Source organism: Marmota monax, unplaced genomic scaffold (genome assembly GCF_021218885.2).
Source record: "Marmota monax isolate L192 unplaced genomic scaffold, Marmota_monax_Labrador192_F-V1.1 WCK01_AAM20220418_F8-fsc00006, whole genome shotgun sequence".
Taxonomy (NCBI): Eukaryota; Metazoa; Chordata; class Mammalia; order Rodentia; family Sciuridae; genus Marmota; species Marmota monax.
Genome location: NW_026693712.1, coordinates 22,822,619 through 22,847,969, shown reverse-complemented (window position 1 = coordinate 22,847,969; position 25,351 = coordinate 22,822,619). Strand labels below are relative to the sequence as shown.

Below are 25,351 nucleotides of genomic sequence, written 5' to 3'. Positions count from 1 at the left end.
ACATGGTGCACATAGAAATTATTGCTAGTGATAATCATAATATTAGCAACCACATTAAGAACCATAGTACCTATTTTAACATTTATGGGATCTTTACTATATATGAGAAATTATGTCAGAATATATATATATATATATATATATATATATATATATATATTTCCATATTTTTTTCTAAAAAACAAAAAGTACTATGATATGGATAAAATTATATTTTTTGTTTGTTTTTGTTTTTGGTACCAAGGGTTGAACCTAAAGGCAGTTAACCACTGAGCCACATTCCCAGCCACTTTTACTTTTTTAATTAGAGACAAGTCTCACAAAGTTGCTTGGATCCTCACTAAGTTACTGAGGCTGGCTTTGAACTTTTGATCATCCTGCCTTGTTGTCCTGACTTCCCGAGGTTACAGGCATGCACCACCATGCCTGGCTGGATAGGATTTTTAACACAAGGATCAGGCAAAGAAAGTAAATTTTAGCAAGACTAAATACCTTGACCTAGGATCATGAGATATAAGTGACAAATATAAAATACAAGTTCGTATGACCCAAGAGCTGATTTCTTCACTCTAATCCCAAAATGAAATTACTTGAAGGGTAAGATTATGAGGAAAATCATCTTCAATTCTATCACTTTTCAGAAAGTCAGACCCATCTTTTGCAGTGATTATGTTGAAAAGGCCACATAGAGAATACTGCTTTTGGAACTCTATATCCTGAGGTCTTGTGGAACTCATCCTTCTTACTAATGATAATGCATAAAGGACAAACCAGAGAAAAATAATTTTCTCTATCTGGAAAATTATTCAGTGATGCTACAAAGAATTAAGCTCTACTGAAGCACATCAGTACAGTTTTTAACAATGCATTTGTTGAGTACTGACTTTTGATGGTAGTAGCTGAAGGAATCCAAAGACCCAGTAGAAGCAACCACTAGAGGAGATCAAAAATTTATGCCCAGAGGTGGTATATTCTCTGATTTTGACACAGAGAAAGAAAACAGCAGAACACATCCTTGAGAAGATTCTAAGCAAATTGTCAACAGGTTACCAACTTCCAACGTTTCCCAAAGAAATCACAAAGATTCTATGAGAATTGAGGATTTCAAAATATTCAGAATTTTCAACGAGACAAATGGCATTAGTATCACTTGTGGCTTATACAGAAAATTTTGTATAATTCTGATATTCTCTTTATTTTGGATCAAGTTTCTAAAGGCATCTCACAGCTTAAAACATCCATTTGTCCACCTGTGCTTATAAAACATGGATGAAATTCTAGCTTATCATTTCATCACTGGGTTCAAGACTAATAATAGGAAGGACATCAGTACAAGCAGAAACAGCATCCATTTCCTCTATGCCACTTGCAAAGGCAGAAAGTGATCTCCTTACAGCATCCCACCTGTTAGGCATTATCACCTTCTTCTCTATCACCATTTAAAGAACAAATGCTGAGACCTTGTTATCTATAGAAATGGCTCTCTGTAACATGATCTCATGGTACATACAATGACATCCAGAAATTCCTGAAGGGTTTATTCAATGAAGAATAACTACAGAAAAGTAAAGACCTTAATGACACTATTGCTTATGGTACAAAGATATAGGTGTCCTTCTTATCTAGGGATACACATGAAAAGAATCAGAATTTGCTATTCTTGTATATCATACTTTCACTTAGTATTAAATTAATAAAAATTAGAAACATGTATGCTCACTCAGATTCACAGAGATGAGAAAATAATGACTGTAGATTTTCTGTATCCTTAGTGAGTTTGAGTTCACAGACAGCTCTCTTTCATGTGTGGCACTGCTAAGAAGGAGGGAAATACATATGAATGCCTAGATGTCTAAGCAATGTTCAGTAATAGATGATAAGCACTAAGACAAAATGTCTTTCAAGAAGTCATCCAAATTCTGGACCATCAAAATAAATTCTTCAGGGGAAGATTAAAATGCAGAAAAAGACCAAAAATGAGCAAATGAATGACACAATCATAAATTTTCTGGGGGAAAAGTCAGATAGTTAAGAAGGAATAAAAATTGTAATATCCTCAGAAACATACACAATAACATCATCACAAAACTTTGCCAGAGATTAGACGTTCCTCTCTAGAGGGACACCAAGAGGCTTCTAGGAGCCAAGATACTCCCCATGGAGAGCTGCCCAAAAAGATCAATGAAAGAAGCCAAGATGCACCAATTTACACAGCTAGACAAGAATTAAGGACTAATATTCATAGATTAGTCTGCTCGGTAGACTAAAAACCATGTGTTGAAGATTTATGATCATTATGTATAAAAGTATGAGTAGCAAAATAAATTAATACTTACCACTTTAATTTGTCAACTCAATAAACACTGGAGAAATACAATTTACATTTTAAAGAATAAAGATCTGTTTAAAATTGGCAGCAACAAATGACAATAATTTGAAAAGTAGGAAATGGTTAAGCAATTTGCACTCAGAAATGAGTCTCCACTGTGCTAAATAAACCAAGAGTATATTGAAAGTAATTTTAAAACAGTGAACAACTTTTAAAGAGTGAAATTAATATCCATTACTCAAGTCTTACTATTTAAAATCACATTTCAGCATAATTCATCCCCAATCAGTAAATTATGGATCTAAGGAAAGACAATCTTGCTTCCCTCAATGCTTTCAAAAATCTTACAATTATATCTGAAATTCAGTGATTTAATTACATGATAAATCCACTATAATTAATTGCCCAACATTATTTGCTACTATGCTAGAGTCTGGATTAACACAAATGCAATTCAGAAAAGATTCTCTAGTCTCAATTATCTCACAATTTAATGAAAACAAAAGTCATATAAACAACAGACTATAACAATATGTAGACTGTAACGATTTTTATAATAAACCTACAAAGTTCAATCAAACTAAAAGGACTTCTCAAATTAATATTATGCTTATAGTACTTTTTTAAAAATAAGCATATTTTATTCTACTAGCCCCCATAAACACCACAGAAAATGACCTTTACTTTTGAGACATTAAGACTCATACTCTTTGTTGGAATATAAGAAATCAGGTGTGAAGAATGTACTACAATACTTGAGTGCGTGAGTGAAGAGAAATCCTCTGGCTAGGAAAAGTACAAGAGAGAAACAGTAGATGCCTATAAAAAATGGGGGAAAGAAGAAGTCCTTAAGGGGAAAAGAATAAAAATGAAGTGGAAATAAAGGTTATATACACTTCACAAATTCTCCTAAGTTCATCTTTTCCTTCACACCACATCATTTAAATCATAAATCAAATGAATCTAGCTTTGTGTTTCAGCAGTTTTAAAATTATTGATAAAAAATTCCATTTCATGAACTATTCTTCCCAGGAAGTCACACTAAATTTAAAGATATTTCTCATTTCTTAATGTTAACCTTTTGTAAAGAGCATATTACTATATGTAGAAATGGACATTTAAAATATAACATGAAAATTGTTTACTTACAATCATCTGATATTTTTGAAGAAAAATATTCAAAAAGACTTAAAATATTTGCTTCCTGTAATTCTGGCTCTTTTTCTGATTTTTCCATGAATAAAATATTCTTTCGTGAACTATTACAGTCACAGAAACCAATAAGAGCAGTTTTTCGCAAATCAGAAGTTGCTGCATACAAGCAGATTTCTGCAACAATTGTTGTATATGTATAGATGATAATCCAGGTCCACGAAAGGTCATCAACCTTGCAGTTTTCTTTCTGAAGTAAAAAAACAGGTATTAGGAAAATCAGAGGACATTCTGTCATAATTAAGAACCATAAAAAGGTCTTCAAATTTCATGGAATTATTAAAAGATCAAAATAAATATTTCTAAATGAACTCATTAAAAAAGCAATTTTCCATAGATATATTGCATAAATAGTAGTTCAAAATATAAAAACTGTAAATAGCATATAAATATATAAAGAACAACTTTTTAGTTTCTTTAGGAAGCAATAGAACATAAATTAATCCAATGAAATACTACTTTCTGCAATAATATTTTTTAGTGTGTTATAGTTTCATGTATTTTTCATAAGAATAAAAAAAATTACAACTTTTGGAGAGGAATTTAAGCATCTGTTCCAAGACCCTTAAATACAGCTTATAGATCTTTCATGCAAAATTTATTTTTAGTAATTTATTCCAAAGAAGTAGAAATACAAATAATATGTTATATTTGAGAATGCCAATTCAACTTTTCTTGTAATTAATTATGAACAGCTAGAAAATAACTTAATGTTCAATAATAGAGAAAACTTATAAGTTAAAAAACTTATTTCATTTTCACTAAAATACAAATCTTAATAACATGTAATGACAATGGAAAAGTTTATGAAAAATAGTAAATGTTATATGCATATTTACTTTAAAATATAATTATTACAAAGTTATGAACACTAGGTGCCCTAATATGATATATAATTTAAATAGTGGCAAAAAATAAAATATGCTTCTATTCAGGTGTCTTTTCACATTTAAATTAGTAATGTTGTTACCTGACTATGAAGAGACATAATGCTTGAAAGAAAATCTTTCACTATTTCCATTAAAGCTCTCAAGCAGGCCATGTTTAATTTGGCAGCCTCCCCAAGGACAAACAAAGCCAGTGCTGAGTCCAACCTGAATTATGAACAAATGACAAAGACTTTAATAGAAAAAAAAAATAATCCATTTTAATGAATATAAAAGGAAATGAGTGCTGAGATAACCACAAAAACTTATTTTCAATAAAGATTGGTATTGGCTGGCACCAATTACTATAAGTCTTTATAGGACGTTTTGGTAAGATGTTTTAATTTAGAGTGTGCTCTGACAAAATTCTGAGAAATAATACAGTCGATAGCATCTCTTCATAAATCTGGTATGGCAAGCAGTTGTGTTCTGCTACTACAGAGTCTCCTTTTGTGACTGATTCCATAGGGTGAATATCAAGAGCGTGTTTTCTTCTCAAAATAGAGAACAAATTTTAAAAAATTATTTGCCTAAACACTCCAAAAGTTAATATTTGGGTTTGTAAAATGTGTAGTATTTAAAAATAAAATTTATATTTCACATGAATGATATACTGTCATGTATTCGTTTTTAAAATATCATACAATAACTGGGAAATTATACCAGCACTTTTTAGTCATAAATATATATATATATTCTGAAAGTTTCAGGAAATTATATATTTAGTGCTATTCTTATCCAACTGAAAGAGACATATTTTGAAAGGATCTGACAAGCATCAAAAGTAAAATTGCCTCTATTTAGAGTTGCTTATGGCCTTGATTTATAGATTACTAATAAATTTAAGAATCTGTATATTTTATAAGCATTTTTAAATTTTACAACTGTAATATTTCAGGTCAATCAGTTGAAACTCATCATCATTTTCAAAAGGAAATTCCTCTGATCAGGAAAGTTGCAGACAATTCTATATATTTGAATAAGGCTTTACAGACCTCAATGTGCTGTCACACAAATTATCTCATTTGATTTGAATTTTGGACACATAAGGCCTGTTAAAACCTTTTTTCTTTTAAATATTAGAAAACTGAGACATAGATAGTTCTAGGAGATTTGTCTGAGTTCACTTTTCCAGATCAGTCAACTGTAACTGAAGCCTTTTCTAACATATGGATATTTCATGCTTCATAATTCTTCTTTTCCAAATCATTATTTAAATACTCAGCATTTAACCTCCATGTGGAAAGTGCTGACTCCATCTACCTAACAGAACCTGAATTTTCTTCAAGATGGCAAAATATCATCAGTTAGGGTTGCCTCTTCAAGATAGAGTGTTCTCTCTTGGAGCAGTGATTATTATAAGCATAGTATTTATCAAAAATCATAGATCTGTATACATAAAATGTGCAACTATTATTGTATCTAAACTTTATCTCAACAAATCTGATTTAAAATTAACTAATTGAACTTCCTTAAATCTTGGAAACACTATATAATAGATTCTGTAAATGAGATATAAATGGAAGTATAATATGAATGTCTTCCAGGCAAGTTATTATTTTTCTGGTTAACAAATAAATTAATTTGGATAAGAGACCCTTTTTTCTCCTTTGTTCATCCTCTTGGTGCTCCTGCTAGGAAGGCATGCTTGACATGAACAGAAGCAGAAGAGCCATCATACACAAGAAGGAAAATCATAGGATAGGAATGAAAGGGATGCTCGAAGATGCTGGAGTCTTGAGAATGTCCTTAATCCTCTGCGTCAGCATCTCACTGCTTGTCATGTGCAATAAATACAGCCCAACTGAGTAATGCAAGTGTACTCAGCTTTCTATCTCCTGTGAAGACCAAATTCAAACTGACACATTCGGCATGATACTTATGAACACAAGACAAAATTGTAGCTCTGCCACTAATTAGGTGTCGGATGTAGAATAAATTATGTACCCTATTTCAGGCTTACTTATCTATACAAATATAGCAAAATCCACTTTTCAGAAAGTATTGTGATTTCTAAATAAGATACTCTGTAAAATGATTATGTTCAAAATGCTGAAGTAGATTAGAAAAATTCCATTTCTTCAAAGCTAAAATATATGAGTTTGTAACTTTCTTTGTTTATAAAGTTTTAGAATGATGGAAAGAAGTCTAGAAGATATCCAAGATGGACAGTGAGTAGTTCCCAAATATTTCCCATTCGTACTTCATAATATGGCCAAGGTAAAGAGGATAGTCACAGGCTTTGTAAAACTTCTTTTCCTCTGAATATACTTCATAATCACACAGTTTGGGTTCTTCTATTCTCTTTGAAGTCTAGAAAATTGTATCTAACCTACGGCACTATGGATTGAAAAAGATCCATCAGTGCCAGCCACCTGTGGTAGAAAAATGCTTCACCAGAAACACACTGTTTTCAATCAATGCTGCTGACTGCAAATTTTTCTATAAGCAAAAAAGGCTTTGCCAAAAATAGAATAGAAGCATCAATACTTATAAACTGGAGTTCGTTAAAAACCAAAACTAAAAAATCAATGCACATAGAAACAAGAACTCAAATTGGATTCGTCTACAAATTTTAACACAGCACTATATTCTTTGTGAACTCATTATAATACAGAAAATCTCAATTATGAGTACATTGACTTGGTTTTACAATGCTATGAAAATAAACATGTACAAAGTCATTCTAACTCTTATAGATTTCCCCTGTGTAAAACTGAGACAGAGTTTAGTGGCTTATCTAAAATAATAATATCTATCTATTAATATGTATTTATACACATCCACACACATACACACACACACACACACACACACACATGTATAAAGAGGTTAGGAACATCAGCATTCAAAAATTTCCTTAGTCTTCTATACCTTTTTCCTCAATAAACAGATTGTCAATTAAAAAATGGATTAACAATATCTCCAATTAGTAACACTTTTACAGCTTGTTCGACGTTTAAAATAAATATTTAAGAAAATATTGAAAACATAAAAAAGCACACGATCTTAAAAATTAAAAATAAAAGAAGGTAAATGAAACAGCAACCTATACAAATTTCCACAAAGCATAGCATTGATGAAGCTGGATGAAGAGAAGCAATAAGGTGTACCCGTATGTCACGTCCTGAAACACACAGCCACAAAGAAACTTACAAGAAAAAAAAAAAACAGGGAGAAAATAATCTCATCTGTTTACTTTGGTTTTCATAAAATGAAAAAGTGTGGCGTATTCTTTACCTTGGGATATGATTTTCTTTAACCATCCAGAGTAATTAATTCTGCATTGGATTTATCTCTTCATATTTATTTAGAGATGGCAATACCCAAATGGTAAAATGTGTAGAAAACAGTGCTGTAGGGATGTGGGATTAAAGTGGGAGGGAAGAGGAGTGATATGACTGGAATCCAGGAGAGTTTTTGTTTGTTTGTTTGTTTTTATGGTTAAGCTTCCTGATAACTGTCCATGTTAGCATTGTAATTTTTAATAACTTTAAAAGGTTTTAACAGCTATGAATACAAACCTCGTATTTAAAAATATCAGGTTTTTATAGATTTCTCCTAGTTTGGGGATAAGTAAAATGAAAAGTAGAGGAGGGACACCTCCATAAGACCAAACGAAAAATATGTCATAGCAAGGGCTAAAGAGAACATCAGTCTGAATATTCAGAGGAGATCATAACTCTGAAAATTATTTCTTATAGGAACCAGAAGATAGTTTTATAATCTTCTTAAATATATTTAATAAAACTCAGGAAGAAGTCACAATGAGAAGCCTGGATGCGAAGATGCAGGTAATATAGTATGATAAGATATTACAAGGGAATTAAGATTATGAAAACACAATGTAATCCATATAGAGGAAGTTGAATGCAGAGGTGACAATTGGAAGGAAAAAAAACTTGAAATATCTTTCCATAATTTAGAGGGAAAAGTGGCATACTTAGACCTATTACTTTCTAATTCCTTTTGAAACAACCTGAGATACATAACATCAAGAAAAATCTTTGTAGTACTACCACAAAAGGGAAAGAAGGGAGGGAGGTAACAAGGGAGGGAGGGAGGGAGAGAGGGAGGAAGGAAGAAAGGAAGAGGGAAAGGAAAGGATAATGAAAAATTTGATGTTATAAAGAAATTGGAATCCAACCAAAGGAAAACTTTCTACTACTAAGATGTCAATGGTTTAATGAAGGGATCCATGAGAAATATCTGGGTTTTCCCATGATAATTAAGAATAACACTGGGCCCAAAGAGACAGGAGTTGAAAACGCACAAGAACTGTGAGTAGTCAGTGGAAGCCTTTGGAAAATGTAAACTGTTAAGTACTAGTATTTGTGCACAGAGAAGCGACTTCTTTCTAGGCAAAACAGAGGATTTGCTTCAAGACCCTCCTGAGATGGCCAATGGGACAATCATCAATACCTAAATCCTGGTTACATGTCACAAAGGCATTCCTAAATATCCCTGGACTGAAAGTAAATAGAAAAAGGCAAAAAAGCTAGCTTTAAACATTTTGTCATAACTATCAGTTAGGAAAAAGCATAGCAACATTTTGAGATTCAAAGAGGGAATTAAAAAAAAAAAACAGTGATCAAAAAGTCTATCACCAGACAAAATATACATTATTCTTTTTAAAGAAAAAATAAATTCAAGGTCTCACCTAATAAAATAGGTAATTTATATCCATACTTAGAAATTTATTCAAGACAATCAAGAAATTAACAGTTGAAAACTTAACAGTTGAAAAAGGGGAAAAGCCTAATTGTAAATGGCTGTGAGTGGGGGAAAAAAGGTAAATTTTGAAAATGTAACTTAATAACTAAATGAAATAATATATGCATAATTACTTTAGTATAATGCTATAATTATATAATCTTGCATTTGAATAATAATTATTATTCAAATTATACATATATACAAATGTATTCAAATTACACATATATAATATATGTATATATTTGATTTAATTATAATAATTATATGTATATTGGTGCTTAATTATTCAATTGTATTTATAAAATTAATTTTACTTACTAAAATTAATACTCAGAGGGGAAGGACTACATGAAAATCCAGTCTTGAAACTATCTGCTTTAAGGATTCTTTCTCCAGATTACAGGGGTCTGGATTATGTGGGACTGTAGGGAAGCCAGGAGGGGAGAACAAAGGGATGAACTGTTAGTCAAGCAATGACTATTGCTTCATCAGGGAAAGCACAGGTGGGTCACTAATTGTTTCCCTCCGGTGACTACCTTCAGGCATTATTGGCTATTTGGTTCTTTGGTAGAAATGAATCCCAGTAGCAGAATCCTTTAGTCATTTTTTGCTCTTATACTTTCAATATTATGGAAAATTATATGACATTAATTGATGCTGCATCCCCTGTGCCATGTAAAAGCAGTTTTTTTAAAAAAAAAAAATTTAAGCTGAAAAGGGATATAATGACAGTTTATGTTGTAACAATGGAAGCGGAGTGTATGTGACAGATTATTGAGGGGAAATACTTAGAGCAAGGAAACAAATTAAGAATCTGCAATAGCTGTGATATAATAGGGGCCCAAACTAGGTGACAGTGGGAACAGAGAGCAGGGGACAGGTCTGATATGTAATTAACGCATGCACAACATATTCAGATCCTGGATTAGATGGGGGAAGTGAGGTAAGGGAGATAAGGTATCTAACTCAATTAATTCAAGGGGAGAACATGAGAATACATAAGAAGGTAGACATTCAGCAGGCAGGAGCCTGATTGGGGAGAAATTTGCTTAAGTCTGAATTAGCAAAACAGAAGATACCTAGGGGAGAACTAGAGTATAAAAGATGGCATCGTATACTTATTTAAATCTCTATAAAAAAAAAACTCTTTGAAGTGGGTTTTATCTCTAAATAACTACTAAACAGACTTTGATCCATAGAGGTTAAGTGGCTCACTCAAAATTAGACAGGTAGTGAAACAGATCTAAAAATCAGGTCTTCTCAATGGAGGTTGAAAGTGTTTGTTCACTGCTTGATAATTAGGCAATGCATAAGTCGTATGTTTATCCTTCACACAGACTAAATGATTATAAAAAGCACAGATCTAAAGATCAATAATAAATCCAGGAAATGAATGAAATTGAATCCCTATCTCTCACCATGCACAAAAGTTAACTCAAAATGGATCAAGGATCTAGGGATTAAACCAGAGACTCTGCTTCATCTAACAGAAGAAAAAGTAGGCCCTAATCTCCATCAAGTGGGACTAGGCCCCAAATTCCTGAATAAGACACCTATAGCACAAGAATTAAAACCAAGAATTAACAAAAGGGATGGAGTCAAACTAAAAAGTTTTTTTTCAGCAAGAGAAATAATATATGAGGTGAACAGAGAACCTACATCCTGGGAACAAATTTTTCCCCCTCACACATCAGGTAGAGCTCTAATCTCAAGAGTATACAAAGAACTCAAAAAGCTAAACACCAAAAAAACAAATAACCCAATCAACAAATGGGTCAAGGACCTAAACAGATACTTTTCAGAAGAGGATATACAACCAATCAACAAATATACGAAAAAATGCTCATAATCTCTAGCAATCAGAGAAATGCAAATTAAAACTACTCTAAGATACCATCTCACTCCAGTAAGAATGGCAGCCGTGATGAAGACAAACAACAACAAGTGCTGGCGAGGATGCGGGAAAAAGGTACACTCATACACTGCTGGTGGGACTGCAAATTGGTGCAGCCAATTTGGAAAGCAGTAAGGAGATTCCTTGGAAAGCTGGGAATGGAACCACCATTTGACCCAGCTATTCCTCTTCTCGGACTATACCCAAAGTACCTAAAAACAGCATACTACAGGGACACAGCCACATCAATGTTTACAGCAGCACAATTCACAATAGCTAGACTGTGGAGCCAACCTAGATGCCCTTCAATGGATGAATGGATAAAAAAAATGTGGCATATATACACAATGGAATATTACTCAGCACTAAAAATAATAAAATTATGGCATTTGCAGGGAAATGGATAGCATTAGAGCAGATTATGCTAAGTGAAGTTAGCCAATCCCCCCAAAAAAACAAATGCCGAATGTTTTCTCTGATATAAGAGGGCTGACTCAAAATGGGGTAGGGAGGAAGAGCAGGGGAAGAAGATTATCTCTACATAGGGAAGAGGGGTGAGAAAGAAAGGGAGGGAGAAGGGGAATGGATGGTGGAAGGAGACCCTCATCATTATACAAAACACATGTATGAAGATGTGAGAAAAAAAGAATAGTGTTACCTTAGATTAGTTAGAAAGAAGTGATGGGAGGGGAAGGGAGGGTTTGGGGGAATAGGAAGGATAGTAGAATGAAATAGACATTGTTATTACTGTGTGTATGTGACTGCATGACCAATGTGATTCTGCAACCTGTACACTCAGAAAAATGAGAAATTATATCCCATCTGATTCAAATGTATGATATGTCAAGGTCATCATACTGTCATGTGTAACTAATTAAAACAAAAAATAAAATTTAAATTTAAAAAAAAAAGAAAATGAATCAAGAGTGAGAACTTACCTTGATATTTCAGCTTGTAAGGAAGGGAGGAATACTATTACTACAACTTTTGTTTGTTGTTAGACTGCTACATGAACATTAAAATTACTTGGGCCAAAAATATAGACCATGTACATGTCAGTGATCTAGCAGAAAAGCAGAGGTCTTGCTGTCCATACAAAGCAACTGATTCTTTGATTCATTTTAATGCAAACACAAATACTATATGTCTGGAAAGCATTTGCCATGTGGATATAGTTTTAAACTGACAAGTTTTTTGGAATGCATTCATGGAGCGCATTAAATTGGCTACTTCACTTTGGGAGATAGAATTTTATACATTATAGTGCTCCACTGAAATGTCATACTGCATTTCTCAGCAGTCTTCATTGGCCGATAATTCAATTATAAACACAATTCATTATTTTCATGTGAGATTAGAAAGGCTTTTGCGTTGGCTTGAGCTATCTCCCCAGAGTAAATGGGGCAGTTTATAAAAGGCCAAACCACAGGGTGGAGCATTGAGAGTACGAAGTATCATATAAAATAACCATATTAAGTAGAAATCTGCCTTCCAGCAAGCTGTTTATCTCCAGCTCTGGGCAGATAAAGGCCAGTGCACAGCAGCTGGGAGTGGGGCTCTTGCATTCTTTTCCCTACTTCTTCGAGTTTTTAAGATTTATTGTCTTTGTGCAGCCTTTCCTCGGTTTTCCCCTGTCTGCCAGTGAGGCTGCTCTAAGTCTTTGCCTTCCTTGAGTTCTTTCAGGACTCCTGGGCTTGCCCTTTTCCAAAGCTTTTTTTTAAAAAAAATATTTTAGTTTTTAGTTGTAGATGGACACAATATCTTTATTTTATTTGTATGTGGTGATGAGGATTTAATCCAGGGTCTCGCACGTGCTAGGCGAGCACTCTACCACAGAGCCACAACCCCAGCCCCTCCAAACCTTTTATTTCTACTCATATCCTTTTGTATGTCAGGTTGTTTATAAGGGGAATTAGAAGAAATCAGACGGGGAGATACAGAATCAGAAGTGAGCAGGTGAGAACCACTTACTTGTACAATACAAGCTATTTTTGTCACTGAAGTGACAAAAAAAAGGTTATGATACCTCATTGAATGGTCTCCCTTTGCATTTTAAATCTCTAAATATTTATTCATTATTATGTTACTTTCCTCATATATGTGGAAAATCAAATTGTTCATATTATTCCTTTTAACTGTCCATTGGCACTGTATTTCAGATACTAAAATAAAGGTATTTTTGTTGGTTTATTGGTGCATTATGATTATACATATGACATATTCATATTTGCACATAATACAACTGATCAACCTCATCCCCCATACCCATCTCCTGTCTCTTCCCTATTTCCTATCCCTTACCCCTTGCTTTACTCTATTGGCCTTAACTAGTGAATTATAATTACATATAAAAGAGGCTTCATTGTGATATATTTATACCTAGACATAGCATGATTTGATAGCTTTAAAGTGAAAGTATCTTTGCTTGAGCATCACTATTCCAAGGCTATCTGATTCAGAAAATCTTGAGAACGTCTTAGCTTCTCATCAGGCCCCGATGCTTCAATATTTTTATTTAATTCTAATATATTCAGTTCATTTTTTAATTTTTCACTTGGGACCAGTTGTGTCTTTGAGTACATGAGAGAAATATTGAAGTTTCTCAGAAATGCAAAGAATAGCCAATTTGATTTTGATTATTGCATCACATTTTTTTTTAAATTGGAGTAATGGCCCAATTTAATGAAAGGTACATGGACTCTTATATAAATAACTTAAATACTTGGTAAGAAGAAAAGTTATTTTTAAATATTTCATATGATGCTATTATTAACAAAATAGTCAAAATGATAACTTAAAAAGACAAAACAAATTTTTTTAATATCAATAGTTTTTGTTTACTAGAGTCATTGTTTTAAAAAAAGATTAAATTATTTCCTTAAAATAAAAAGATAAATATAAGAAGTAGAATCAGAAATATTTGGCAGTTTGTTAAACAATTTTTTAGACTTTTTAAAATTGTTTTAAACAATTATTTTTCCTTTCTAATATGAACAGTCACTATTTTACATTTTTTTCAATCCATCCCCTGTCCTCTCCCCTCTTTCTCCTCCCCGCCCCTCCATTATTCCTACACTAGCAAAAAAAGGTGAAGATTCAACTACAGGTTGTCTCAGAGCAGTTACCTGCTTAACAATGCCTCCAGAAAAAAACAGTAGAATGAAGCATTGGGGACAGGGTTATACTGGGACTTTTAAGATCTGTTCTAGTCATAAGAAGCCTAATAAACTTGACCTCAGTTTCTTTTTATTTTTTTTGTATTTTTTACTTGTTCTATTCAGTTATACATGAAAGCAGAATTCTCTTTGCTTCAGTGTACACAAATGAAACACAATTTTTTACTTCTCTGGTTGTACACAAAGTAGGGTCACACTATTCATGCGATCCTACACACACCTAGGGTATGATGTCTGTCTCATTCCACCGTTATTTTTATTTTTAAAAATTGATTTGGTGTTGCCTCTAATGCTTTAAGTCTACAAATGCTAAGAATTAAAAAATAGCTGGCTCTTAAATGTTTATAGATAAACATTATCATTAGCAAATTAAATTAAATAGATCTTGATGCGATACAATAAAACTTAAAAATTGGTTAAAGAAATAATTAAATGACTTCCAGAATTAGATATTCTTAATAAGCCTCTTAATGTTTTACCACTTATTTAAACCTGTATTAGACTGACTGCTATGTTAATAAATTCAACAAAGTCATGCAATATTTATTTTATGTATTAAAATATGATTTATGTTCTCTTAAAAATCAAGTTAGAGTTGTCTAAGAACTAAAGTAGTTCTAGTTGTTTATCCTTTTGAAAAATAAATATTTAAATCCCTTATTACTTATTTCCAATAATTAAAAATGTCTGAAAGAATCACCATGGGGTCTGGGGTTGTAGCTCAGTGGTAAAGCACTGGCCTAGCATGCGTGAGGCACTGGGTTCAATCCTCAGCACCAAATAGAAATAAATAGATTAAATAAAGGTATCGTGTTCATCTATAACTAAAAAAAAAAATTAGAAAAGAATCACATTGAAAATCTATAATTTCCATTGTATTTAGGAGCTCTATATTAAAATTACCTAATAAAATCATATTGTGTTATTTGTATAATACTCTTTTCATTCACTTTTATTTTTTCATCTGTAATTATTATCCTTATTTTTATCCTTAGCTTTATCCTTATTTGAAAAAGAATTACAATGTTTTTTTCAAATTGCAAAATTAAGTAGGTTTCTCCCCTCAGGCTTTGAGACAATGAGTTTTTGTTGTTGTTATTGGTTTCTTTTTTTTTTCCTAAATAAGCTATTTCTAGGAAATTAGGTAAATTGTAAGCCATTCTCTAGAAATATTTACCTGCTCCAGAACCACACAAACTTCCACATATAAGTGGGATAACTGCTTTCCTTGAGAAAAAAAAATGCTCCAGATTCTAAGAAGATTCTACAATTGGATCTGAGAGACTTAAAATTTCATATAAAAGGCTTTTGAAATAGGACAAGCTGGTAGAAATTTAAAAACAGAATTTTCAAAAGTATGATACCTGAATTTTCAACTTGTTATGGCATGATATATTATTATTTTTGTCATTAGCACTGAAAAAGGAATTCAAAACTGGGATCTTCTTCAAATAGTAGAAAAGAATACTTTCTTTTTTTAAGAGAGAGAGGGGGAGAGAAAGAGAGAGAGAGAATTTTTTAATATTTATTTTTTAGTTTTCGGCGGACACAACATCTTTGTATGTGGTGCTGAGGATCGAACCCGGGCCGCATGCATGCCAGGAGAGTGCGCTACCGCTTGAGCCACATCCCCAGCCCAAGAATACTTTCTGATCAATTTCCTCAGAAATAGTCCTTTAAAGTTCTTCAACAAATAAAGACCATATATTACAAGCCCATACCTAAAATCATCTTCAATGATAAAACTTTGTAAGTTTACCCTCAAAACTTAGGAATAAGATGATATCTACCCTTATTACTGTTGTTCTACATTGTACTGAAAGTTCTAGCTAGAGTAGATAGGCAAGAAAAAAATAAATAAAAATCATAGAAAGGGAAAAGTTAAACTTCCTGTTTGCAGATGAAAATGATCTAATGTACAGAAAACCCTAAAGGGCCTACCAAAAATCTTATAACTATTAAGTTCAGTAAAGTTGTAGGATACAAAATCAACACACAAAATTCCAAAGCACTTCTATGTACTAACAGACTATCCAAAAATGAAATTTTAAAAATCATCCTTAGAGGGCCTGTATAATCCTAGCTACTCAGGAGGCTGAGGCTGAAAGATTACAAGGTCAATCCAGATTAGACAACATAATGAGTCTCCATCTCAAAAAAATGAAAAAAGAAAATAAAAAAGACTCCTTCTATTTACCATCCCCCAGAATAAATTTAACTAAAGGGTGTAGAAGATTAGTACACTGAAAACTATAAAATGCAGATGAAAGAAATAGAAAATGACAAGAAATAGGTGGAAAGATATCTTATGTTCATAGATTGGAAAAATCAGTATTTTAAAAAATAGCCATGTCACCCAAAATGATCTAGAGATTAAATATAATCCTTATCCAAATTCCAATATCATTCTTCATAGTAACAAGAAAAACAATCGTAAAATTCTTATAGAACTGCAAAAGTCCCCAGATTGCAAAAGTAATTCCCAGCAAAAAGAACAAAGCTGGAAGCATCACTGTGCCTGGTTTCAAAATATATTATAAAGTTACAGCAATCAAAACTGAATGATGATGCTGCATAAAAACAGACACATCAACAAGTGAAACAGGATAGAAAGCTCAGAAATACACCTAAATATCTATGGTCAATTGAATTCTGATAGAAAATGGAAAAAAGATAATCTCTTCAAAATTAGTGCTGGGAAAACTGAATATCTACATGTAGAAGAATGAAATTAAACCTTGAGCTCACACCATAAAATCAACTCAAAATAGATTAACTTTTTAATTAACTCAAATGAAGACATGAAATTGTAAGATTACTAGATGAAAACACAGGAAAAGACTCTATAAAATTGATGTGAGCAATGATTTCTTGGATATGAACCCAAAAGGACAGGTAATAAAAGCAAAAATAAACATGTGGTATCATCCAACTATAAGGTTTCTGCACAGCACTTGAAACTAACAGAGTAAAGAGATGACCCGCTTATTTGGAGAAAGTGTACATATCTGATAAGGAGTTAATATCGAAAACATATGAGGAACTCAACTCAAGAACAAGAAAACAAATTCAATTTATAAATAGACAAAGGACCTGAACAAAAATTGTTCAAAAGAAGGCATATAAGCCAGATAGCAGTAGCACATCCCTGTGATCCCAGTGACTCAGAAGGCTGACAAAAGAGGATCTCAAGCTTGTGTCCAGATTCAGAAACTTAGAGAGACCCTGTCTCAAAATAAATTTTAAAAAGGGGGGGCCAGGGATATAGCTCAAGGATAGAGCATCCCTGGAAAAATCTCCAGTACCAAGAAAAAAAATTTTTAAAGACATATGAATAGCCAAAGGTATATGAGAAAAAGCTCTACCACACTAATAATCAAAGAAATGTAAATTAAAACCACAATAAAATATCACCTCACTCCTATTACAATGGGTATTATCAACAGGATGAAAGATAATTATTGGTGAGGAATGGAGAAAAGAGAACACTTGTGCACTTTTGATTGGAATATAAATTAGTGCAACCATTTTTGGAAGACAATATGGAGGCTCCTCAAAAAATTATAAATAAAACTACCACATGATTCAGCAATTCCACTTCTGGCTAGGTGTCCAAAGGAAATAAAAGCAGAATGTTGAAGAAGTAACTACAATGGCATGTCATTGCATCATTGTTCACAGTAGCCAAGATAATAATTGTTCTTTGACCAAGGGATGAATAAAGAAAATGTAGCATGTGTACACAATAGAATACTATTCAACCTCTACAACAACAACAAAAAGACTACCCTGAGTGACACATGCAAGAACCTGAGGGGCATTTTGCTAAATAAATAAGACAAGTATAAAAAGACAAATACTGCATAAACTCACAAGTCAATTTGAAAAAATCCAAACATACAGAAGAGTAGAGAGTATAATGGAAGCTATCAGAGGCTTGTTGGGCTTAATGCAGATGGGAAAAAGGAGAGGTTAATTGATTAGAGCAAAGATTCAGTTAGGAGGAATAAATTTTAGTGATCTACTGTACAACCTTAGTAAGAATAGTTAATAATAATGTATTTAATATTTCAAAATTGCTAAGAGAGTAGATTTTAAATATCCCAGCACAAAAGAAAGATAAGTGTGTGAGGTGATGGATATATTAATTAGCTTGATTTAATCATTCCACAAGGTTTACACATTGTAAAGAATATTGTACTCTATAAATATATACAAATTATTATTTGTCTATTAAAGAAAACGATTTACTTCCATTGAGCCCATGCCTTCTTTTGTAATACTACAAAACATCTATTTCTCTTCTTAAATTAGCACATGTGCTGGAAGGAACCAACATTTCCTAGTGAGACTCATAAAGAAATAGAATCTTAGTATATTTCCCCCAACTATAAATGTTGTTCTTTAGTAACATGGAAAATAAAGGATACATGCACATCTATAGAGTAAGAGAGAGAGAGGAGAGAGAGAGAGAGAGAGAGAGAGAGAGAGAGAGAGAGAGAGAGAGAGAGAGAGGAGTCATTGATAAAATGAACTAATACAAAATAAATAAATTGCTCTTGTCTTTAGAACTGCGATTATAAATTTTTTTCATAGTCAACTGAGGTGTGATTAACATTTAAATACAAAGGTTATTTAACATTTAAGCACAAAGGTTTCTTCATGAGTTCCTTTGGATTTATAGGATCACCCTTACCAGCATTTCTTTTGAAGCTGCTTTTTATGGAAGATAAGATGCTCAAGCACACTATTCAGCTGAGGACTATTATTCTGAACACAAGACCAAACAGCCACACAATGCCAGAGCAGGTGGCTAACTTCATATCCTCCTGGATTAAATGGCAAATGTTCCTGGAATTAAAACATAAAAATATATCTGGGAAAAATTCTTTGACTTGAACAACATGAAAATAAATTTTAAATATACAAATGAAAATGCATATTCTCTTACACTTGAAGTTTTACCAGGTGAAGTAATTTATGTGAGAATACTTTTGTAAGTATAAGTAGTCAATCTGAACCTAAGGTATCTATTTTTCAAATGGGTCCCTTGTGTTCCATGATATCCATTCTACAAATATGACAAGAATCCTACATCCTCTGAGGGACAGCTGCTAGACTAGATTACGTTTCTTACACTCTGTGTGACTCAGTTCTTCCTGACACATGAGCAAGAGTGGATAGAGGAAAGTTTGAACAAAGATCGGACAGCAAACTAGAATTTGCTGTGAATTTCCACCTTAAGGAGCAAAATATATGCCCCACAGGACATGGTCACTGTCAAGCAAGTGTTTTAAAAGCCTGCAAATTCAGATAACAAATGGGCTACTATTGCTTTGTTTTATTTCTCAGAGTGCTTCCTGGCAGTTTTAGATCTAATTGGTCCACTGAAGTAATTGGTATTCAATGATGACACGGCACTCCCATTGAGTCGTAAAGATCCAAATACACATGTGCCCATATCGCCAACTTAGTTGATATTTTGTGCTGTTAAAAAGAAACACTTCCAATAATTCTTGTCACATAAAAGAACATCACAACTACAATTTAAAGATTATTTCATGTTGAGCACTCTTAAGACAGGTCAGAAGTTCATACATAAATTCAAACTAAGACATTTTAGCTTTCTAGTAAACTAATTAGTTAAGTACTGCAGATGTGTATTGATTTGATTTATGTCAGGAACTCTGCTACCTGGTAGAGATAAAGGCAAGAGTAAGACACAGTCTGCATGAGCTTACTGACTCTGGGGAATAATAACTCAGAAAAGCAAATGGAAACAAATCAATGTGTAGAATGTTAGAATATTCCACAGAAAAGTTCTATTTTAAAGTAATGTAAGGTATCAGACTGAGACATGCTGACTTCAGTAAATGCACACATAACTCAATTTTCTGCTTTGTGGTATACCCCATACAAAAAGCAGAACTCACATAAATGAGATTCTCTTCCCACACTGCCCTAGGTGTCTCAGTTTAGATGTCTGACAGTTGTCAGGTTACAAACTTATTCTGAATAAAATGGTCAGTAGGTAGGTTTTGAAACTTTGGGGTGACTTTGTCAACAATCAATGCATTCTATTTAGTTATCATTACTATTATTACTATTTCTTTTTAAATCACAAATATTGCATGGCTACATAGAATATTCAGTTACTTGAAATATACTTGTGTTAACACATCTGTATCATCACCAGAGAAAATTCCTGAGTGTATTTAGTGAAAAAAAAATCAGGATTTAGACAACGAACAAGATTTTAGTTTTATTTTCAATTTTTTTATGATGCCATTTCTACTCATCATTGAGAAATAAAAAGCAGCCTCTGATGTCTGGACTGATTTGACAATGTGTTATTACAGTCTGGTCTGGTGCACTCAGCTAGGTCATTTTGATCTCCTGTTGAACATAATTCACAAAATACCAAACTCAGGTAATATTACACTGATACTATAATAAATCAACAAAGCCATCTGATAATTATTTTCCCAAGCACAGGCAAAAAGCAAAGTCATTGAATCATTCACAAAATTCTTTTTTTAAAGCATTTATTTTTTAGAAGTAATTAAACACAATACCTTTATTTTATTTATTTATTTTTAAGTGGTGCTGAGGATCAAACCCAGGGCCTTGCACATGCTAGACAAGCGCTCTACCGCTGAGCCACAATCCCAGCCCTTATTCACAAAATTCTTGATCATCCAGTTGCCACTACTTTCTAACAGCATCCAATCTAGAAAAAAGCCTTTCTCCCTCAATCTTCTCCCAGTCACTCACAGTTCAAGTCCTACCACAGATGCATTCTAGTTCCCTCTTGCTGAGACATCCTATGGTTCCTAGTGATGAGGGTTCTCTCTACAACAAATAATAAACCCAATGTGCTAACCGCAGACCTGCTCCTGTTCACTTTGTCTTAAGGGCACTCGAATCATCAAGATCAATTTTACCCAATTAATATTAATAAAATAATGATGATTATGTGATTTAATACAGTTGACATGAACATCATCAATAAAGAAGACCAAGAGGGAGAATGGTCTGGGAGTTCTTGAGTGGTGTAGAGTTCTTTGCCTTTACACCAAGTCACTCCTACTCTAGATGTGATTGGCAGAAAAATGTGGTTTGCCAACTGTTAACACTAGAGAAATGAAGAATATATAATTAAAAATTTTCACAACAAATTGAAAGAATAATTATAAACATTCAGTCTGATAAAAATTACAATGTGTTTTTATAATTTTAATCTTCTTTTTTCAGTAATTCATTATTATTACATTTTATAATATCATCATTCTGTGATGGTTTGGAAATTAAACAAAAAAAAAAAAAGAAAGAAAGGGAAGAGAAGTTGGGACTAGAATAATCTTTCACCAAATCTAACGTTTGGTACCGACCACGGCATTAAATGACTCCCTTCTTTCCTTCCTTAATTTTTTATTTAACTGCTTGCTACAATTCTTTCACCTCCTGCCTTGCTGCCCAGCTTTGACTGCCAGTTGCAGCTTGTACAAGGCCTACTTTGAGAAGCTCATCTCTGGAAGTGCTATCAGACAGCTAAGAATTCAGATAACCACATCACCTTGAACTCTATGAAAATCGAAGTACGTAAACCCTGAGTGTCCGCTCAAGCTTCTAAAACATAAATGAGTTTTGAAGCATGGGCTCTATCACGGCTGCTCAGATACAGATTTCAGAGTTTCACCCTTGTTTTAGTCATTTGGGAATGGCTGACATTGCCTCCCAAGGGCCTCTCCAATACAAACTTGTTACCTGGATTATGGGGCATTAATCACAGGATAATGCTCCTAATTTTAAAGAAAAAAGTTCTTTAAATCCTCATAATCCAGTTGCTCATGCCCATTTACAATTACAGTCAGCATAAAATATCCTAAATTTAAGTGGTGGCTTTGGTTTCCTGAATACTTGTAAGTGTTGGATGATGAGATTGCTAATCATATAACTCTGTCAGCTCGTTTTTCAGGGAATTTTTGTACTTTAGAACAGATAAAACTCTTTAATAAAGAATCTACTCCATTTTCACTGAGTTTAAAGTTACCTTCTCCAAAAGCCGTGTTATTATTACCATGTGACAACTGTGCTTAGAAAATTCAGCTTTGCTGGTGAGCATGGAAAACTCAATTGGGCATTCTGGTCCTTCAATCCACAGAGCTAATTAAAGTGTACCATTTGTAAAAGTCAATCAAAACCCTGTGTCTGGATCACTTAAAAGGACATTAAAACAAGAAATGGAGTACAGCAGGAGAGGAAAGGAAACATCTTTTATTTGTTTGTTTGTTTGTTTTTACGTGGTACTGAGGATTGAACCACAAGTGTGAGGAAAGCACGATACCACTATGCTGCAGCCCCAGTCCAGAAATTTCTTATTCTTAAATAGAACCAACACCATATTGTGTGTATGGTAATGTATAAATCCTACATAATTTTAAAAGCAGTTTTAACAACACTTGGACAACAAATTAAGTAATTATGCTTTTGCCCCAATGAATTAAAAAGATAAAATTTTTTACAGTGGCCAAAAGATGCTGCCATGGACCTTTTATATTATCAGAGAATAAGGTCTCCTAGGAATAAATTCACAAATCCTCTACTGTAATGTCCTACTAATAAGGAAGGGATAAAGGATGACTATAAATGTCTTTTATATTCCAACTTTTATCTTTTTTCCTCTTCCTCTTCCCAGCAGTTTGAGTAAGGTGGTATAGAACCGGGAGATGCTCAACTGAACTGGGGAGGCTGGTGTAGATTAAGTGATTCCGGAGGAACTGGGCTGAAATCTGGAAACTTTAAGGCATGGCAATCAAGTTCTGAATCAGTGCTGATTACCGAATCAGCAATTTCATAGCAATGTGGCTACACTGTCCTTTATAGCCTTCATATTATGAAGTAATTGAAGGAGGGAAAAAAAGGGCAATAAACCTGATAGGCTACAATCTGTTATAATCCCCTCTGAGAATCACATTGATAGAGCTGAAATAGAATTTAGGAGCAATTGAATTTAAGCCCTTTGTTCTACAAAGTGGGAAAAGACACAGAAAGAGACTAAGTGTCATCTAAGCAGATAGGTTCCTCTCAATGTTGACAGTTTTGCCCCTTAGGATTCTGCTCCCATTTGCTTGCTCTGTGTGTGCACCAGCTTCATAACCAACGTTCAGGTTGCTAAGATTTCATGGCATCTTATTTGTATAAAGGAAAAACACTGAAATCACTACATTAAGTCAATATAGCCTCATGCTTAGATGAAATTATTACACTTAACTGTCTATATTAAAATGAATGCCTAACTATTTTTCAATGATCATTACTTACATTTACGTAGCATTTAATATACAAGGCACATTTTTTTTTAACTCACAACAACCCTGTTGTTTTAGTCAGCTTTTTTGCTGCTATGACAAAAAGGAACTGACCAGAACAATTTAAAGAGGAAATATTTATTTGGAGGCATATGGTTTCAGAAGTCTCAGTCCACTGACAATAGGCTCCATTCCTCAGGGCTCAAGGCAAGGCAAGGACATCAAGGCAGAAGAGTGTGGTGGAGGAAAGCAGCTCATATGATGATCAGAGAGCAGAGAGAGGTCTCCACTTGCCAGATACAAAAATATACCCCAAAGCCATGTCCCACTTCCTCCAGCCACACCCTACCACTTCAATTACCACTCAGTTGATCCCTATCAGGGGATTAATTCACTGATTGGGTTAAGACTCTAACAACCCAATCATTTCTTTTCTGAATCTTCTTGCCTTGTCTCACATGTGAGATTTTAGGGGTCACCTCATATCCAAACCATAACACCTGTAGAAGAGTTAGGGCAGATATGACAAGATGGTAATGATGAAGACTTTTACAGCTAAGCAAATGGAGATATGGAAAGTTTAATGAATCTCCTCCAGATCCCAGTGCCAGTTGATGAGCAGGTCTTTTCTTTTCATGATCAGTATTCTTTCTGTTGCTCAGTGACTTACATTATGTATTTATTATCAAAACATTTTAAACTTACAAACAAGATCTCTTCCTTTAAAATGATACAATTCATGTTCATTGGTAATTATTACTAGAAGGTTCAAACTATTTAGCAAATATATAAATGGTTCATCTATAATGAACCAAAAAGAAAACACTTAGAGTTCAAATAGATGTGGTGAAATGTCTTTTCTTGCATATTTAATTCATGGCTAATTTTAGAAAAGGCCCACAGAAAGCATGGAAAGCTGTGGGTCACATAGAAATAGACCTGTTGGCAAACAGAATCTTCCCCCAAATTCCTATTGTTTCAACTTCATTATGTTGAAAGCATTTTTCTTCTCTGAGAAACTTTCAAAAATGAATTTTCTATTTATAAACTATAAAATAATAACTGTGCATCAAAAAATAAAATAATGAAAGAATCAAGGTTTCAAAGTGTTCACTGATCTCTTTTGAAAGATAAGTGAAGAAAGGAAATAAAGACGTTATTACATCAGAGACTGAAGTTTGTCCTTTGAAGTATATCAGTCTGAATGGTGTATGTATAATTATATTGCACATTGCACTTGTGTTTACATAATTATAGTTTAGTACATACCAAGGAATTACATAATTAGGATAGATTGTGTTCTCTAAGGTTGATCATTAACATTTGAGTAGATAATTAAGAGAGGTTTAAGAATTATTTGAGTTCCTTAATTTGAAATATTTTTAAAGTTTTCCATTGATTTTGAGAGCATATTAAATGTTACCTTATATGAATTACAGACACATAAAATATTACACATATCTCATGAATAATCTGCCTTTACATATTTTCCCTTTAATAAAAACATAGTATCTTGCAATTTTAATTTATCAATCTAAATCATGTTGTAATTTTAGCTAAAAACTAAAATGAAACCTATAAGGAAGAGGTATTATGGCATTACTCCATTTAAAGTAGTACTGGTGCATATTGATGCCCTACTACTGATCCAATTGTCTCTTTGCCATGAAATGTGCATATGGTTGCATGAAATTAGTGTATGTGGTGTTCATCCCATCAATGCCCACTCTCCCTGCAGTGAACTCATCTTCAGCAATGACTGCTGAATTGACAAGCATGATTATTCA

At 33.2% G+C, this 25,351-nt stretch overlaps 1 protein-coding gene across 2 annotated transcripts in view; it reads right to left on the bottom strand.

Moving 5' to 3' along the window:
- The window catches only part of Tmem232 (transmembrane protein 232), a 245,196-nt gene that overhangs the window by 159,609 nt on the left and 60,236 nt on the right, over nucleotides 1–25,351 (bottom strand). For both annotated transcript variants that reach the window (XM_046460395.2, XM_058584316.1), the window contains exons 10-12: nucleotides 18,950–19,104; nucleotides 4,512–4,635; nucleotides 3,479–3,731 (exon numbers count right to left, since the gene is read on the bottom strand). In XM_046460395.2, coding sequence (XP_046316351.1) covers nucleotides 3,479–3,731; nucleotides 4,512–4,635; nucleotides 18,950–19,104 — 532 coding nt within the window. The remainder of the gene's footprint in view (nucleotides 1–3,478; nucleotides 3,732–4,511; nucleotides 4,636–18,949; nucleotides 19,105–25,351) is intronic.